The following is a 17,234-nucleotide window of genomic DNA, read 5'->3' as shown; positions in this document are numbered from 1 at the left end:
ATACGTTTTTAATTTCAACTAAAACCTTGAAATCCGGTGGCTAGCTTGTCACCGTATAACAAGTAAATAATTTATTACGTAACAAATTAATTTTCATGGCATTGATGGCTGGTAAAGAAGAAATCAATGTTTCGGATATCGTTGTATTCAGAGATGGATTTGTAGAAATGGTATGGATAGAAAATGAAATTCAAACTATAAAATATCCTTATAAACGCACAACTTTCTAAAAAACAGTTTTAATTTCTTACGGAAGTTAGTGTACACGAATGCCTATCTTTTCTTGTAGTTCTAAAAATAAAAACAAATGCCTGCATTGCAGTTATAAGTATTGAAAATTTCATTTAAGATTAATGCGTCCTATTTAAAGATTTAAAAAAGAAGCTTCAGAGATGAAAGGTATCCTCATAAGAAGAGTTGAGTGAAACAATGCCACAAAATGTACCAAACGTTCCCTTATTTACCACCGCAAATTGAAAATCGTTACTAATAATAAAGCTGAAAGTCTCCCTGTCTGGATATCTGGATGTCTGTCTGTCTCGATGTCTGAATCTTCATGACGCTCATAGTGCCTAGATCGTTCGGCCGATTTTCATGAAATTTGGCACAAAGTTAGTTTGTAGCATGGGGGTGTGCACCTCGAAGCGATTTTTCAAAAATTCGGTTTTGTTCTTTTTTTATTCCAATTTTAAAACATTTTACCGAGAAAATTATCACAACATGGAAGAGTAAATTACGAAATTATCATAACGTGGAACCGTAACATTGGCGAGCAAATGAACATAGCAAATTGGCGAGCAATTCGTCATCCATTATTTGTAAATATACAGGATGACGTAACGAATGATCTTTTAATTTTCAACTACGGGCAAAGCCATGCGGGTACCATTAGTCTGTCATAAATGCAATAATTATTGTAAGTAATTGTTTTTCAACTTATAGAAATACTAGAGATCGTGACTTTTCGTGCTATGCATAGCTTTTTTCCAGACCCGGTCTAGTTTCGCCCCACTACGTGCTCACCCAGTTAAAACGGAGCGAGTTGAAGTCTGCACTTTGGTCAATGTCATTAAAGTAGCATATTCACATCAGAGGAATATAACAAGACAAAGCTTTCTTAAGCCATGAAAGCTATAAAAGTAAACCCGAGGGAGTAGAAATGTTCAAGTGAAATGAGATTCTGTTTTATAGCGTAGTTTTAAAAGCATGCTGGGAAGGAGCGGCCGAATTTACGGCTCCCGGCTGTGATATCGCATCGAAGAACGCCAAATCACTGCCTTTATTTTGCTATAAGTTTTTTAGGACTTGCACTTTCTGTTCTGTTATAAGTTTAGAAATAACAGTTTTTAAATGGGAAATAAGTTTTGACAAATACTTTGACTAAGTCGCCGTTACCAATATTATGAGAGGTTTTTGTCCGATACAAAATATGATGTTTTTAACTTGTGCTGTGATGTTATAGCTAAAATAATGTTCAAACGTATTAAGAAATACTATTTAATTTTAAAATAAACTGTATTTACAACAATATATGTAAGAGAATGTGAGGCAAAGTGAAATAGTTAAGATGACAGAGCTTTTTCAAAATAAACAAATTAAAAATTTGTTTTGAAAACTACAGTACATGAAGAAAGAACCATGTATTGTATAAAGAAGTTTGCATTGAAACAGTATTTTTTATTTTTGGCAATTTATCTGCGCCTTCAAAGAAAATAGTTTTTTTAAAAATTAAACTAAAAAATATAATGTATGAAGAAACATAAATGAGTGAGTAAAAGAGTGAATGAATTAGAAAATATGTGAATGAATGAATAAATAAATAAAGGAATGCAATGAATGAATTCATTAATGAATACGTAACTAATTTAGAAAATGATTGAGTCAGTAAACAAAATAAATTATTTTACTTTGTGCAATCCATTTTGCCCGCATGTACTTGACTAATTGTACAAAATATACGTAAAAAAGTACAAATAGGCTTAATATTAACTAAAAAAATATTTCACTGAATATTAGAAGATCACAATATTTAAAATGTTAATAACAAGATTTTTATTATTTTATAATTGAAAAAATGATTTACAACAAAGAAATACAATACGAGTACCAATTTTTGAAAATTGCCTATATTATCATAGGCTTTAATATTCGGTGGTATTTTTTTTTCGTGAGTGGAATAGACTACATGTTTTTCGCAATAGTGAAAATATTGCTAGATAGGTGGCGCGAAAAGTAGAGTAAATATTTCACCATTTCATTTTGCCCCGTATTCCTCTACGTGCGTTTAATGAATAAATTAACCTGTACCGTAAACTTTTTTGATATATGTCAGGTTTTGGCTCAAAACAATGTTCATAACTACACACAAACCTGACCCTAGGTGCATCTCGACGGCTCGAAATCAAATAGCAATGCTATCCCTCTTAGGAGTTCTTAAAAACTTAACTGAGACACCCTGTATAAAAAAAAACAAGATTTAGAAACAGCGCTCCTTTAAGATTCCATGCTACTGAACTGTTATTTGAAAGATACCAGGTTCACAAGTTCCAAGCACATTAGTTTGCATCCAACGTCGTCGTTTATCACACCGTTACATGCGCTTTTTCTACTATTGCAGCTTTAAAGATGAACGCAACAGTAGTAGACAAGAACCATGTTGATTGTCTATGACAATGCAGATGCCATCGTGGAGTCCAACGGGATACTTGTAGAGCTAGCGAGTCAACTTCTTGACTTAGGGTTCAAGATGTAGCTGTATCGTCCTCAGGGTTCAAGATGTAGCTGTACTGTTCTCACGGTTCGAGATGTAGTGTACTGTGCCCAGAGTTCGAGATGTAAATTTACTGTTCTTAAAGGTTGACAGGACAAAACGATAGCTATGCATCACACATGTTAATCATCGCAGGAAACCGAAACCCCTTAAAGGGTTCAATATATCACGATCGAATAACGACTTGATTCATACACCGAAAAAAGGTCACACAGAACCGTGTGACCTTTTTTCGGTCACTGGTTGATACTGCACTGCTTTCTGTGAAAATAATCATCGGCCTGAATCCCCTCTTTACCAAGTTAATCTTAAGGTTTTAATTGATAGTCAAGGTGCGGAAGAGAAAATAATCTTTTCTTCTCCAAACCCTAAATTTTGTTGAATCTCACCATCACAGTGTAACAGCTTTAAAGTATAACATTAGGCATAACCGTCATAAATTCTTCTCTACGTATAATAGATTACGTACACAGATACAATTCTTATAACTGTAATTCACATTGTTAAATATTAGGTATTTATTACACTGTGTATAATTTTTTCAAGCGATCTAGTCTTGTACATTTTCCCTGGTTTCCTTTAAAATGCCACAACGTATTTCAGTAAAGCAATGTAAGAATATGAATTTATTTATCAGTTTGGAAAAAAAAATCTGTGAGGAAAACATCTGTAGGTTTTACAACCCAAAATTACAAATCGTAGTCAATTTGTTTTTTTGTGGAATTTGAACAAAAAGTTTCTAGTCTACCGTTTCACTTTATTTTTAACGATTATTTAAAAAATCATTTACATTTTCTTATAAGCGTGATGTGCATGCGTGCTGCCCTGTTTTGTGTCCGACAAAAAGATACTGCCTTTGTGTTAACGTTTAAATCAGTGAGAACATGACAAAACATGAAAATCAGATGAAAGCAGATAAAGATATATGATTTTTAACTGTTGAAATCAATGCATGAACCATATATTGTTTCTTTACTCGAAAGATCACAAGTTTTTTTTTACTCTTTCAAAGTGAAATTTGACAAACTGGAGTTTCAGTAAAAAAAAAAAAAAAGCTAAGATACTAACGATATATTTACATATATCGTCCCCCCAGAGCAACAATAGGACAGGTATTGCTGGGTTTCGATGTCTTACTGTTGCTCTGAGGTGACGATATGTGCAATTTTTAATGAATATTGACACTTTTCTTGTTTTCCAATGTAACTAAATAGCAAGCAATGCAATTTTTAAAAAAACAGAGCATTTTAAGTTTTAAAAACCTTTGAAAATCTTACTTACTAAAAGTAAAACTAAACATACTGATGCCTAGAGCAGAAACGTTTCTTAATAATATCAATCGAATATTATCTTTCGAATAAATTTCAAACGAATTTTCTGAAACTAGGGCACACCATTTATTTAATAAACGTTCGTCTTGCCCTCAGGAATCTAAACTTCAATTATGATTTCAAAACACAATAAACGGAGATGTTCATCAGCAGCCTGGACATTTGAATAAATGCAAATATGAACGGCGTAAAGCAGGTCAATAAGTTTTTCAATTAAGGGAAAATTTCCGTGGCGAATTCTAAGAGCATTTCTAATCTGTATGCTCTAAGAATCTGCAAATTAGTACTGAAGAACTGAATTCAAAGATAATATTTCTGCAGAAGTCTGTTCCATATAGTTAAGACAGTAAATAACACTCAATTATACGGAACAAATCTAGTTTTAAATTTAATAAACCATCCAATGTGAATTAAACTGTTATAACGAGTGTGAAGAAATGAATAGGTTTTGGTGTAAAAGCAGAGTATCTGTCTTACTTTTATGGGTCCCCATATAACAAAAAATTCACGCTGTAAAACTTTAAATAAACTGTTAAAAAATCGAGGGAGCATTGCACCTTGCATGAGAGTCGCATATGTAATCTTTAATTGGGGAAACTTTCTGTATTATTTATGTTCCTTCAGGTTAAATTAAAAGATATAATTATGACTAAAACTGAAAATGAGCGTGTTTATAATGCAGTATTAATGTATATTTATCTTTTTGGGTATGCATCATTATACTCCTTTGTTTATTACTTCTTGAAATAGTGACTAACAGCGCCGATTCGTATAAATATACGAGACAGTATAAAACAAGCGTACCTATATTATAATGCAGCGGAACCCGCTTCAGGAAATAGCCATTTGTCCCGAAAAAATATTCTAATAAGCGGAATATTCCATTAACCGGAATCAAAATACTAGCATATTACATTGGCTTGGTACATTGAAAATGTAATGCATTAACCCGAGATTGCTCGCGGGACCAAAACGAACGGGAGTGTTTGCGCAGGGTATCTCATACCCGAGGAGGTTTTTTAGTACTTTCGAGTTCAATTTTGTTTTTCAAAAAGGTTGAAAATGCAAATAAGAGAAAAGAGTAATTATAAAATATTTAGAGAAAGACTTGCAAAAGACTTGCATTCAATTTCTACAGTTTTTTGCAAATATATGCCATATGGTCCATGCAAATGTTTTCGTCACATTTTTCACACACAAATTTGGTTTTTGTCTCTTATATTGGGGTTTTCAGTACCGCTTTTGTACGTTGACTTTGCTTTTTTAGCAGGGGATGCAATGTCTTCACTAGATCCTAGTTTTAATTTTAAGTCTCTTGGAAGCATTGCGTATGCTTTAGCTCAGAACTGTAGCAGAAATACTCGTGCAGGATATGATACACCCGTAGAACTCAATTCCAAAGCAACTAAATTTTAGAATGCCCCCACCGTTTCTACCCCTTCAAGGTTATGACCTATGGTTCAGCTACTCAAGGAATCGTCCACTTCCAAAAAAAAAAAAAAAAAAAGGTGGGGAGAAATTTGATTAAAAGCCAAGAGGTCAAGAGGTGGGTATGTCATACCCTGCGCGAGCAATCTCGGGTTAAGCGGGGTATTCTCTTATCCGATAATCTAATAAGCGGGCTCGACTGTATTTGATTTAAATTTAGCAGAAAACCCCCGTCATTGCTTTGCAGTTTCTATCTAAAATAGTACCTAAAAAAATTCCAAAGATAGAGAAGCTTTAAAACAAAACATGATAAGTAACCCTCACCTTCTTTTAAATGATGTATTTTTCTGTATAATGTTTCACTTCAAAAACAATCACTGCTGCCATGAAAATAAACGAGCTGATAAGTGCATCACATGACTTCCTTTTACGCCAATTAAATGATAATAGCTCCTTGGAGTAAGTAAGGAAACTCTAAATATTTTCACCCCTAGTTTCTTGCGAACCGAAGCAAAAAAAAAAAAAAAAAACACAGTTTTATTTCCCCATTATTGTCAATTTTTATGTGATTCAGTGGTTAACTCTTTAAATATCGCCAACAGTGGCCAAATTGAAACAGATTAAAAAAAAAAAAAAAAAAAATCGTCAAATTTGTCGCCAAGTTGGCGACAAAACTTGGCGGCCAAAAGCTTGGCGATATATTGCCAAGTGTTTGACAAATTATAACATCACTTGAGTTAGCATTGAAATTAACAATGATTCCCCCCTCCCAAAAAAAGGTGTAAAAGACCCCTTTAGGAACATCCGAATGCAACCAAAAGGGAAGGTGCACTAGACCCCACTGGGATTCTACGTACCAAATATCAACTTTCTAGGACAAAGGTTTTGAGTTATGCAATATACATACGTACATACACACACACGCACATACATACGTACATACGGACGTCACGAAAAAACTCGTTGTAATTTACTCGGGGAACGTCAAAATGAATAATTCGGATGTCTGTACGTTCCTAGGCATATATCCACGTGTGGTCGGGTCGAAAGAAAAATTTCAACATTCATTCGGGTTTGAGCAAAATGGAAACTAAGGTAGATTTTTGAGTGAATTTTTTTTCGCGAATACAATACTTCCTTTTTTGTAAAAAGGAGTAAAAAAAGGAGATATGGAAATTAATAAATAAGCATCGCCTTGTAACCTTGCCCTAAAGATCTTGCATAATTAAAACTAGCTCAATTCTTAAGCTCAAGACTTATTATAGAAATAAAACCGCATGTCACGGTTAGATTAATTCAGAAGAGGGCGCCGTTGCTGTAAAATATTGTAAAATGTAATTGGCAACGGCAAAGGATAAAAACAGATTGCATCGGTCGAAATGTGCTAGTTTCAGTTGTGTTTTGAAGGCGCAAGCCTAATTTTTACTAATCCTTTTCAGTGTAAATAAATTTTAACTTACCTCATAGTGTTTTCTAACTTATTTGAATCCTACAATTTAAAAAATGGTGCAGAAACTTCCAGGATTTTAAGATGAAATATTTTAATCTTTGAAGAAAATTTATGAGATAAGGTGAATTTGAATTGTTCATTATGGAAACGTTGGATAAATACATTAAGAAGCTTGCTACGCTAAGAGGAGCAACAACAAGGATTATTAAGAAATTAGAAACATTAATTAGCACGGAATTACCTGATATTGAAGTAATTGAAATAACACTTGAACTATTAACTGAAAAGGAAGAAAGCCTAAAAGCACTTAATGAAGTAATAGAACAGGAAATTACCGACGACAAACAATTAGAAAAAGAAATACTTACAGTAGAAAACTACAAAGAAGAAATTTTGATGTGTAAAGCTCGGGTAAAGAAATATCTCAAGAATAATTTACAAGTTCCTAATCAAGTGCAAATTAGTCCCGTAGATTCCAGTCTTTGTACGCCAAATACTACGTCTGTCAAGCTTCCTCGATTAGTAATAGAAAAATTTAATAGGAATATTTGCAAATGGCCAAATTTTTGGGCACAGTTTAAAAGTAGTATACATGATAACAAATCGTTCACTGACGTTGAAAAGTTTAATTATTTAAAATCTTATTTACTAGCTGATGCAGAAACTGTAATTTCTGGGTTGTCATTAGAGTCAAATAATTATGAAAAAGCTATCGGTATTTTGGAATCTCGCTTTGGTAGAAAGGAACTGATTATTGATAGTCATATGTCTAACCTTTTAAGTTTAACACCGTGCAAAAATTCAAGGGATGTATATTCGCTACGTAGATTGTATGACATTTGCTCAGTAGAAATATCCGCTTTAGAAAGTTTGGGGATTTGACCAGATTCTTTCGGGGTACTTTTGTTTCCCATTTTGATAAAGTGTATTCCAATTGATATGGCTTTGGAATTTAACAGATCCCATGATTCGGAACAAAATAAAGTATCTGATTTATTATGCTTTCTAAAGAAAGAGTTAGAATCGTGGGAAAGGACTTTAATTTTATCAAAAACAAAACATGATGAGGCTAGAAATACAAATACGTATGAAAATAGGTTTCAAAAGCGTAGAGTATTTAATAGATACGATTATAGAAACAAGGAAATAAATTATTCAGCTGCCACATTAAATACTGTTGTTGAAAAATTTTGCGTGTTTTGTAATAGACTGTGTGACCATTTATCGGATGAATGCAATCAATTAAACATAAATGAGAAAAAAGAAGTATTAAAGAAAAACGGGAGGTGTTTTCTATGTTACAAAAAAATTTCATCTTAAAAAATTCTGTAGGACAAAAGTTAACTGCAGTATCTGTCACAAACAAAGTCACAGAAAGGGATTGCGTGAAATAGCTTATCCGATGAATGACCCTGTTCCCCTGTCTAAAGACAAAATTAATATTGATGCAATATTAACATCAATTATTCCACATAAAAACAAAGTTGAAAATAGTAAACAAATTGTTCTACTCCAAACATTAAAAGCTATAATTTCCGACTCAGAGGGAAAAACTAAACTATACTGTCGAGGTTTAATTGATTCAGGGAGCCAAAGAAGTTTTATTCATGAAAGATTGGTAAATAAATTGAAATTACCAATAGTAGATAGGGAAAAAATAAGCTTGCATACTTTCGGAAATTGTATGGCTATTAACGTTACAAGACATCGCGTCAAGTTTTTGCTACACAACATAAGAGACGAAAATAAATGTTTAAGTATCGAGGCATTAGAATTCCCTAAAATCTGCAACACATCAATAGAAGCACCCAACAAAGATTTGCGTGAACAAGTTCAGTCTTTAGGTATTAAACTAGTTGCGTGCCCGGCGTTGCACGGGCTACTTGAAAAAATGAAAGAGATGTCCAATTGATGTTTTTGTATTACTCTGACAACCGTTTCTAAAGCGCTAAGTAGTAAATAAATACGCGTCATGCAAGGTTTGCAAAACACCAGTAGAGCATATTTTTGCCAAAAATCTCTTTAACGTTAGTCATAGTTATCAATGATACAAGTTATGAGTATTTTCAATTAGCACAAAAGATGATAATATATGCATTATCAACTATAATAATCTGTGCTCACGTTAAAATGAATTACATCTGATAGACTATATCTGAACTATTTATGTACAATTACAATCAGCTTTTTACATAGAATGACACATACTTTTTGGTTGATTACGTGAAACTAAAGCACCAAGACTAAATGACTACCAATAAGCATTAATTTAATACCAAGTCATCATATTCTAATTTAGCTTTAGTTAAAATCCTTAAAAACAATCTTTTTTGTTCAACTCTGTTTCACAAAGAAATCCAAACAATCTTAATTTAACATGTTCTTTTAACGATATAAACTGTATTTTAAAAATAGAAACAGGAAGGAAAAAGAGAGTTATTACAATTCGAAAACTCACCCATGTGACGGGAAAAAGTCCAACAAAATAAACATAGTTAGTCGCACATCCTAAGTGTACCAAAATATGAGGCCGGTGAATGATAAACTTACACTACAATCAATAAACATAGCTAAAGAAACAACTTTCATATGCTGAAAGAAAAGAGTTAAGAACGTTGAATGTAAAAAATATACAAAGGACAGACGATAAAATAAAGGCTATGTCCGAATAGGGCAACCAATTTTAAACTAATTTAAAATGAAATTCTGGATGGAAACGTTGTTTTAAGACTTGGACAGCAGCCAAAAAAATCTCTTTTAAAACAATTATTAGAATTTTACTTGCTCACGCATATGCAAAATGGCAACAGGAAAGAAATAAAAATTCCTGAATAACGTTATGTTAATTAACGTTTTAATTAATATCTCCGCTAATTAAAGTAGCACAATTACGAAATTGGTCCTATTGTTTTCTTTGGAAAATTTCGGATTGATCGGTATCTCGTTTGACTCTTGATTCGCGGCGGTTCTTGAGAAGATCGATATTCAGACAGACAGACAGACGGACGCGAACAGATTTTAATATTAAAGTGGATTGTCGGATTCCGAAAACGGATATAGTGATAGTAAAATTGACATTTTAATTGGGTCTGATTATTTTTGGGAAATAGTTTCTGGTACAACTCGACGTATAAATGAAAAAGTAATGTTGTTAGATACTTTGATGGGATGGATAATTCATGGTCCAATTTCGAATTTTGATCTTAATTTTAAAACATCATCAGTTGAAGTATTGAGCGCTATTGTCACGAAAGATTTAGATGATGAAATAACGAATCAGTTGAAATCATTTTGCGAATTAGAATCTCTCGGAATCCAGAATGACCCTTCTAAACGGTCTATTTCAGATGGGGAGGCTCTTCAAAAATTCGAAAAAACTTTAACTTTTAAAAACCGTTGATATGTAGTTGCACTTCCATGGAAGCACGAAAATGATAATTTAGCTAGTAACTATGGTAATGCTCGAAAACGATTAAATTCATTAATTAGACGATTTTATAAAGATCCTTCTTTGTACGTCGAGTATAAAGCAGTGATTGATGAATACTTCAAATTGGGAATTGTGGAGGAAGTTAGTGATACTCGCAATACAGGTCATCCTACGTATTACTTACCACATTCTCCCGTTATCAGGAAAGATAAAGCACAACCAAGTTGAGAATTGTGTTTGATGCCTCATCGCATCCCCCTCATGCCCCATCACTAAATGATTTACTACACTCGGGTCCTAATCTAAACCCAGATCTTTTAAATTTAATTCTTTCATTTCGATTCCACAGAATCGCATTTGTTGCGGATATAGAAAAGGCATTTTTAAATATTGGACTTTCGGAGAATGATCGCGATGTTGTCCGGTTTTTGTGGATAGATAAATTATTAAATGATATAACTAAAATTAAACTGAAGGTTTGTAGACTATCAAGGGTTCTTTTTGGCGTTACAGCTAGTTCCTTTTTGTTAGCAGCTGTTATAAGATATCACTTACATCAGTATTCTAATTTATACCCAGAAACAAGTTTAATGTTAAGGGAATCAATGTACTTTGATGATTTGCTTTCCGGTGCTTCAAATGAAGAAAAGGCTCTCCAATTGTCTAAAGAATTGAAATTTATAATGGAAGATGCAGGTATGAGATTGAGAAAGTGGAAGAGTAATTCATTAACCCTGGAAAGTAAATGGAATAATTTGGGATTTGATACGGGTACTTGTGAACAATCTGATGTATCTTTAAAGGTGTTAGGACCTTTATGGGATTCACAAAATGATAATTTTAAATTTGACACTTCTAGTTTAATACAATTTATTAAGGAATCAAATGACGCTAAACGAACGTTAATTAGAGCTGCAGGAAGAATCTTCGATCCTCTCGGATTTATCTCCCCTTACACAGTTCGTGTAAAATTACTTTTCCAAGAATTATGGGAACGTGGAGTTCATTGGGACGAGAAATTGCCCGAAGATATTGCTCAGGAATGGAAAAAATGGCATGAAGAATTGTCATTAGTCAATACTTTGAAAATGCCCAGGCATTGTTTCGGACAGACTGAATTTGAAAATGTAAGAAACATACAGGTTCTCTGTTTCACTGACGCCAGTGAAAAAATTTATGGTTCAGTTATATTTATTCGTTACACAGATGAAAATAACATTACCAAAACATCCTTTCTTGCATCTAAAAGCAGAGTTGCACCCCTTAAAAAAACTAACAATTCCTAGACTCGACTGCCGCCATGATAGGAGCTCGTTTAATTTCCCATATCACGCCTATTTTTAAAAGATTCCATTCGAAAGTCAGTTATCACTGTTGGACCGACAGTAACATTGCGCTTTGTTGGATAAAAAGTTCTTCTACTAAGTGGAAACCGTTTATTGAGAACAGAGTTCGAGAAATCCAATCATTAACAGATCCAAGCAGGTGGGAATTTTGCCCCGGCCGAATGAATGTTTCAGATATAATAACAAGAGCAAAGAGTATATCTGAATTGATAAAATGTGAAGCATGGTTTACTGTTCCCGAATGGTTAAAAAATGAAGAAGATTGGCCAAAATCAATAACCGTTGATAATTTCTGCGATGAAGCTTTAGGAATGAAAGTGCGAAAACAAGAAGTTTTATTCCTAGCCACAGTCAATGAAGATCTATTGGATTTGAAACGTTACGGAAGTTACAGAAAAGTTCTACGAGTAACCGCTTACATCAGAAGATTTATTTATAATTGTCGACACGACGATAAAAGAGTTGGTTCTTTAAACGCTGATGAAATTAATGAAGCTGAAAATTACTGGATTTTGAATGCTCAAGAACATGCTTTCTTTTCAGAAAAAAACGCATTAATTAAGGGAGAAGAGTTAGAAAACAATTCGAAAATTAAATGCTTTAACCCGTTTTTGGATGAGAATAAAATAATAAGATTAGGAGGAAGGTTACAATTTTCCAGTTTAACAGAAGAAGAAAAACATCCCATTTTGTTATCAAATAACAATGAAATTACAAAGCTATTAATCCATGAAAATCACGAAAAAGTTGCTCATGGTGGCTTATCTGCAACTCTAACGAACTTAAGACAGCGATTCTGGATACTAAAGGCGACAAAAGTTACGAAAAGTATCATTAAGAAGTGTTTAATTTGTAGAAAACATCGTGCAAAACCATTTTGTGAAGTTACTGCTCCTTTACCAGCAGATCGTATTATGAAAACCAGCGCTTTCGAAGTTTCAGCAGTAGATTTTGCAGGGCCAATTTATATAAAGGATAAACACGCAACACAAAAGGCTTACATTTGCTTGTTTACTTGCGCTACAAGCCGGGCAGTACATCTCGAACTGGTATTGAATCTCAGCACAGAGACTTTTATTTTGGCTTTTAAGCGATTCATTAATCGGTGAGGAATGATTCGAATAATTTATTCGGATAATGCTTCTACATTTAAAAAGGCAGAAAAGGAATTAGAGCAGTGGAGTAAACTTGATAAGTCGAAAATTCAAGATTATTTCAGTCGCGAGCGAATTCAATGGAAATACATCGCCCCCCTAGCAGCCTGGTGGGGAGGTTTTTGGGAACGGATGGTTCAAACCGTTAAAACATGTCTAAAGAAGATATTAGGTAAGGCATTTTTATCATATGAAGAAATGTATACTGTGCTAACAGAAGTTGAAGCTGTCGTAAATTCAAGACCATTGACTTTTGTGCATGAAGATGCCAGTGAACCATCCCCTTTAACTCCATCGCATCTCTTGATTGGAAGACGCTTAATTTCACTCCCTGCGAGAAATTATCCGTGCAATTCCTCTTCCAGTGATTTGCGTAAAAGAGTCAAATACCAACAGATGTTAGTCGAACATTTTTGGCGCAGATGGAAAGAACAGTATTTATTATCTTTGAGATCAAACCATATAGTGTCACCTATACGCACTCAAAGTATTCAGATTGATGACATTGTTCTTTTAGGTGGATCTCGTGAACCTCGACTTACGTGGAAAATGGGGAGAGTGATAGAACTGTTTAAAGGTCGAGATGGAAAAATAAGATCATGTTGCGTAAAAACATCTACAGGCTTGTTAAAACGACCTGTTCAGCTTCTATATAAACTAGAACTCAATGACTGAAAATTTAAAACTAACTTTAATGTGTTTAATTGTATTTTATGTGTTTTTTTTCTAACAATGGTTTAATATGTTTTACTAATAATTGTGTTTAAAGAATTTTGCAGATGAACTTAAAGTTCATCGGGGGGAGTTTGTCACGGTTGGATTAATTCAGAAGAGGGCGCCGTTGCGGTAAAATATTGTAAAATGTAATTGGCAACGGCAAAGGATAAAAACAGATTGCATCGGTCGAAATGTGCTAGTTTCTGTTGTGTTTTGACGGCGCAAGCCTAATTTTTACTAATCCTTTTCAGTGTGAATAAATTTTAACTTACCTCCTAGTGTTTTCTAACTTATTTGAATTCTACAATTTACACCGCAGTCGTGTATACAAAACGCCAACCCAAGGCTATATAGTAAGAGATGGGATGAGGTGGAGCAAAGTATCCAAAAGGATCCACAAAGCTGAGGTAATAATCTTCAAAACTATTGGTATAATATCCAAACTTTACTTATGATCAGTACAATATATTCACAATTTTTGGAGGTATGAAGTGTACATAGCAGATAGTTTAACATCTTAACATACCCAGATCATTAAAAAGAATTTATTTAATGGTGCGTGAATTCATCTTCACAAGCGACTGTAAAAAAAAAAAGTGAAAAAAAATGCTAACGAATAAATGAAGAATTCAAGGTCAAGTGTGCTGAATAATTGTTTTGCCTTGTTTGCGCTTTTGTTATTAATATTATTTTGGAGGTATAAACTTAAAGTACGACGTCAGTACCATTGGATAGTATATATTCCAGTTTCGGATTTAGAACCACCATGAGAAAAAGCCAAAAAACGCAAAACGATACTATTCTACTTCTATTTGAGTAATAAACGAATGCAATTCAAAAACAAGTTTACATTTATGCGACCATTACCAAAAATCATCCACATTAGACTTAAAACGGAAAAGTGTATTTTCTGAGCTCGGATCTCCAGCAGGTTCTGTTCCACTCAAAATGAACTCGTTTTAGTAGATGAATACTATTTTGTTTGGAGATTTATTTTATGTTTGGAAATTAGCCAAACACAAAGTTTGAATTCTCATTTTTTAAATTATATTTCCCAAAGTAACGTACCTTCAACTAGTAAAATTGAAAGGATTTTCATTATTTTTTCGACTAAGGGCGTGGTTTAAAATGTCTTTTATCTATCTTAAAATAGCTTTTAAGTCATTTTATCGGCCATACTGCGAATTAACCTTTTTAAAATGTAATGTTATTAGCCGGAAACTAAACTACGAAAACTAAAACTACAATAATAACTTCAAAATTGTATCAATTAGTTATTAAACCCAAATACTGTTAAAATACAAAACTAAATAATTAACACAAATGCTGCCAAAAAAATTTAAATGCACTCTAGGAAGACAGTTTGTATAGCCGAATATTTTATTAACTCAACATTCATTTCCAGTTAGCAATGTCATTGAAAGTTTCACACTAGTGTGGTACCCCTGAAGTACTGAAAAAATAATAATGTTCAATTAAATACTTTCCGTAAGCACCAAACACAATAGTAATGCTCAGAGTGCACATGATTACAAACTGAGATAATTTTCCTAGTGTAACTTAAACAAATACGCATTACAGTCGGATCTCTCTTTAACTACTCTCAAGGGACCACAAAGAATCGTCCTTATGTAAAATGTGTTCTTCAACAGATTTTTTAAAACTACAGTGGAGGGTGGTAGGGACCGTAAAAAGTCATCTTTAAACATAGAACGTCGTTAAATAGAGCGTCCGTTAAAAAGATAACCGACTTTTAATTCAAAATATCTGTTATTTTCCAAAGAATACGAAGGTCATATTACACTCATTAGAATTAATTTTACATAGTGGTGCTTCACACACTATTTTGTTTAAAGTTCACGGTCATTAAATGTTTTTATGAATGGAGATTTTGATACTATATAAAGCTCATGGTTCTTTGAATGTGTATTCCTGAGCAAGAAATTTTACATTTAGGAAAACAAGATGTAGCATTATTTCGATATATGCTATTCTTACGCTTCCCTTGCTGTAATGCACTGATAGTTAACCAACTTAAATGAAAAACAATGTCCTGAAACGGTTTTACAAACACATTTTTTATACAAAAAACCGATAACTCTACACGAAGTTTGAAGTTTTACCCAAATGGTAAAAGTTTGCCTGCCATACGGTCTTTTCCTCGGTAATGAATTTTTTTGATTTATGACCACACTTTCCACGTGAAGGATTCAGATACCATCTTTAGAGTTGGCCAGCTATAGCCCATCATATTTATTTCTTCACTCCATGCACCTGCTTAGAGTGGATCCGACAAAATTTCAATTTCTTTAACTCCGAAATCTCTTTTCTATATCCGTTTTTCGAATCCATCAAACCGGCTACTTTTCTTTATCTTTCGGATTCATGACTCTTTTGGTTTCAAACATTCCTACACATAAAGCATATATATTCTTTAATATTTCTCATTTAGAGCTTCTCCCGAGGAGCTCTATCGGCCATTGCAGCTGTATTCATTTTTCAAGATAACGTTCTTTGGCCGAAGGATTCTTATGGCTGTAGATTGCAGTTTCAAATGATTTTCAGTTTTCTTTATTTGCCTTTAGCAGAAGAATATGTTCTTTCGCCCGAGGAAAAGCAAACACGAGAGATCGCTTGAACAGAGGAAATAAAAATGATCCCAAGTTCGTGATTAATGACTTATGGATTATTTAGTTTATTTCAGGGTTTAGAAAAAAAATATTAAAAGCAAAATACAGGTATATATATATATATATATCTGTCGAAATTAAAATTGGAAAAAGATTTAAGTCCCTCAAGCATTTAAGATTAAAAATTCGCAAAGTTGCTTTTGTACAGAACTAAAGACGTGACTTGAAATTCAACTATAAGTTTATGGAAGGTGACGCAATTCATTTAGAATTCAAGACTCACTATGCATGACGGAAAAAAACTTCATAGATTCTTAATTCAACGAAATAAAAGTTTTTCATGCGTGTTTTTTTATACCACTTATGAAGTTCCCTATATTAATAATTTTCAATTATTTTTCTTTACTATAACGTGCAAAGTAAAACTATAGTAAACATTATTAAAACGTATATATTAATGACGTTTTAATAACGTATTTCGTATGTAAACTTTCCTAAATAGATAGAATTTAGACACATTTTACACCTGAAGAAAATAAGGCTACAAAATGGTGGTAAATATTTCTGAGAAAAAAAAATCGAAAACTTTCACTAGTAAGTTCAAACTGCCATTAATATTCCAGAAATAAAATCTTTTTTAGAAGCGTTTCGGATCTACTTCTTAAATAGAAATTACGCTTATAACTCAGATGGTACGTTAGTCCAAAAAATTTTTTTTGTACTGTTGTTGAATGCAGATCCAGACCCTTTGTAGAGAAGAGTGCTAAAGTTTTTGACTTTTTTTTTTTTTGTAATACCCCCCCCCCCCCTTTTTAATGACACTGGTTTTTTCTTTACATATTCAACAATACAGAAATGCTAGTAAATTTTTGCAAAAATATCCTTAATGAACAACAATAATAAAAAAATCTAAATACGTCCATTTATTCCATTTAACACTACGAGGTAAAATGAAATACTGACGGTAACGGATAGTAA

General features: G+C 33.1%; 1 protein-coding gene across 1 annotated transcript; it reads left to right on the top strand.

The window, feature by feature from the left end:
- Positions 1-11,709: 11,709 nt before the first annotated feature.
- LOC129219039 (uncharacterized) lies at positions 11,710-12,864 on the top strand. Its single transcript, XM_054853358.1, has one exon. The coding sequence runs from the start codon at positions 11,710-11,712 to the stop codon at positions 12,862-12,864; it is 1,155 nt and encodes a 384-aa protein (XP_054709333.1).
- Positions 12,865-17,234: the final 4,370 nt, after the last annotated feature.

Source organism: Uloborus diversus, chromosome 3 (genome assembly GCF_026930045.1).
Source record: "Uloborus diversus isolate 005 chromosome 3, Udiv.v.3.1, whole genome shotgun sequence".
Classification (NCBI taxonomy): Eukaryota; Metazoa; Arthropoda; class Arachnida; order Araneae; family Uloboridae; genus Uloborus; species Uloborus diversus.
This window is presented reverse-complemented; position numbering and strand designations above follow the sequence as displayed.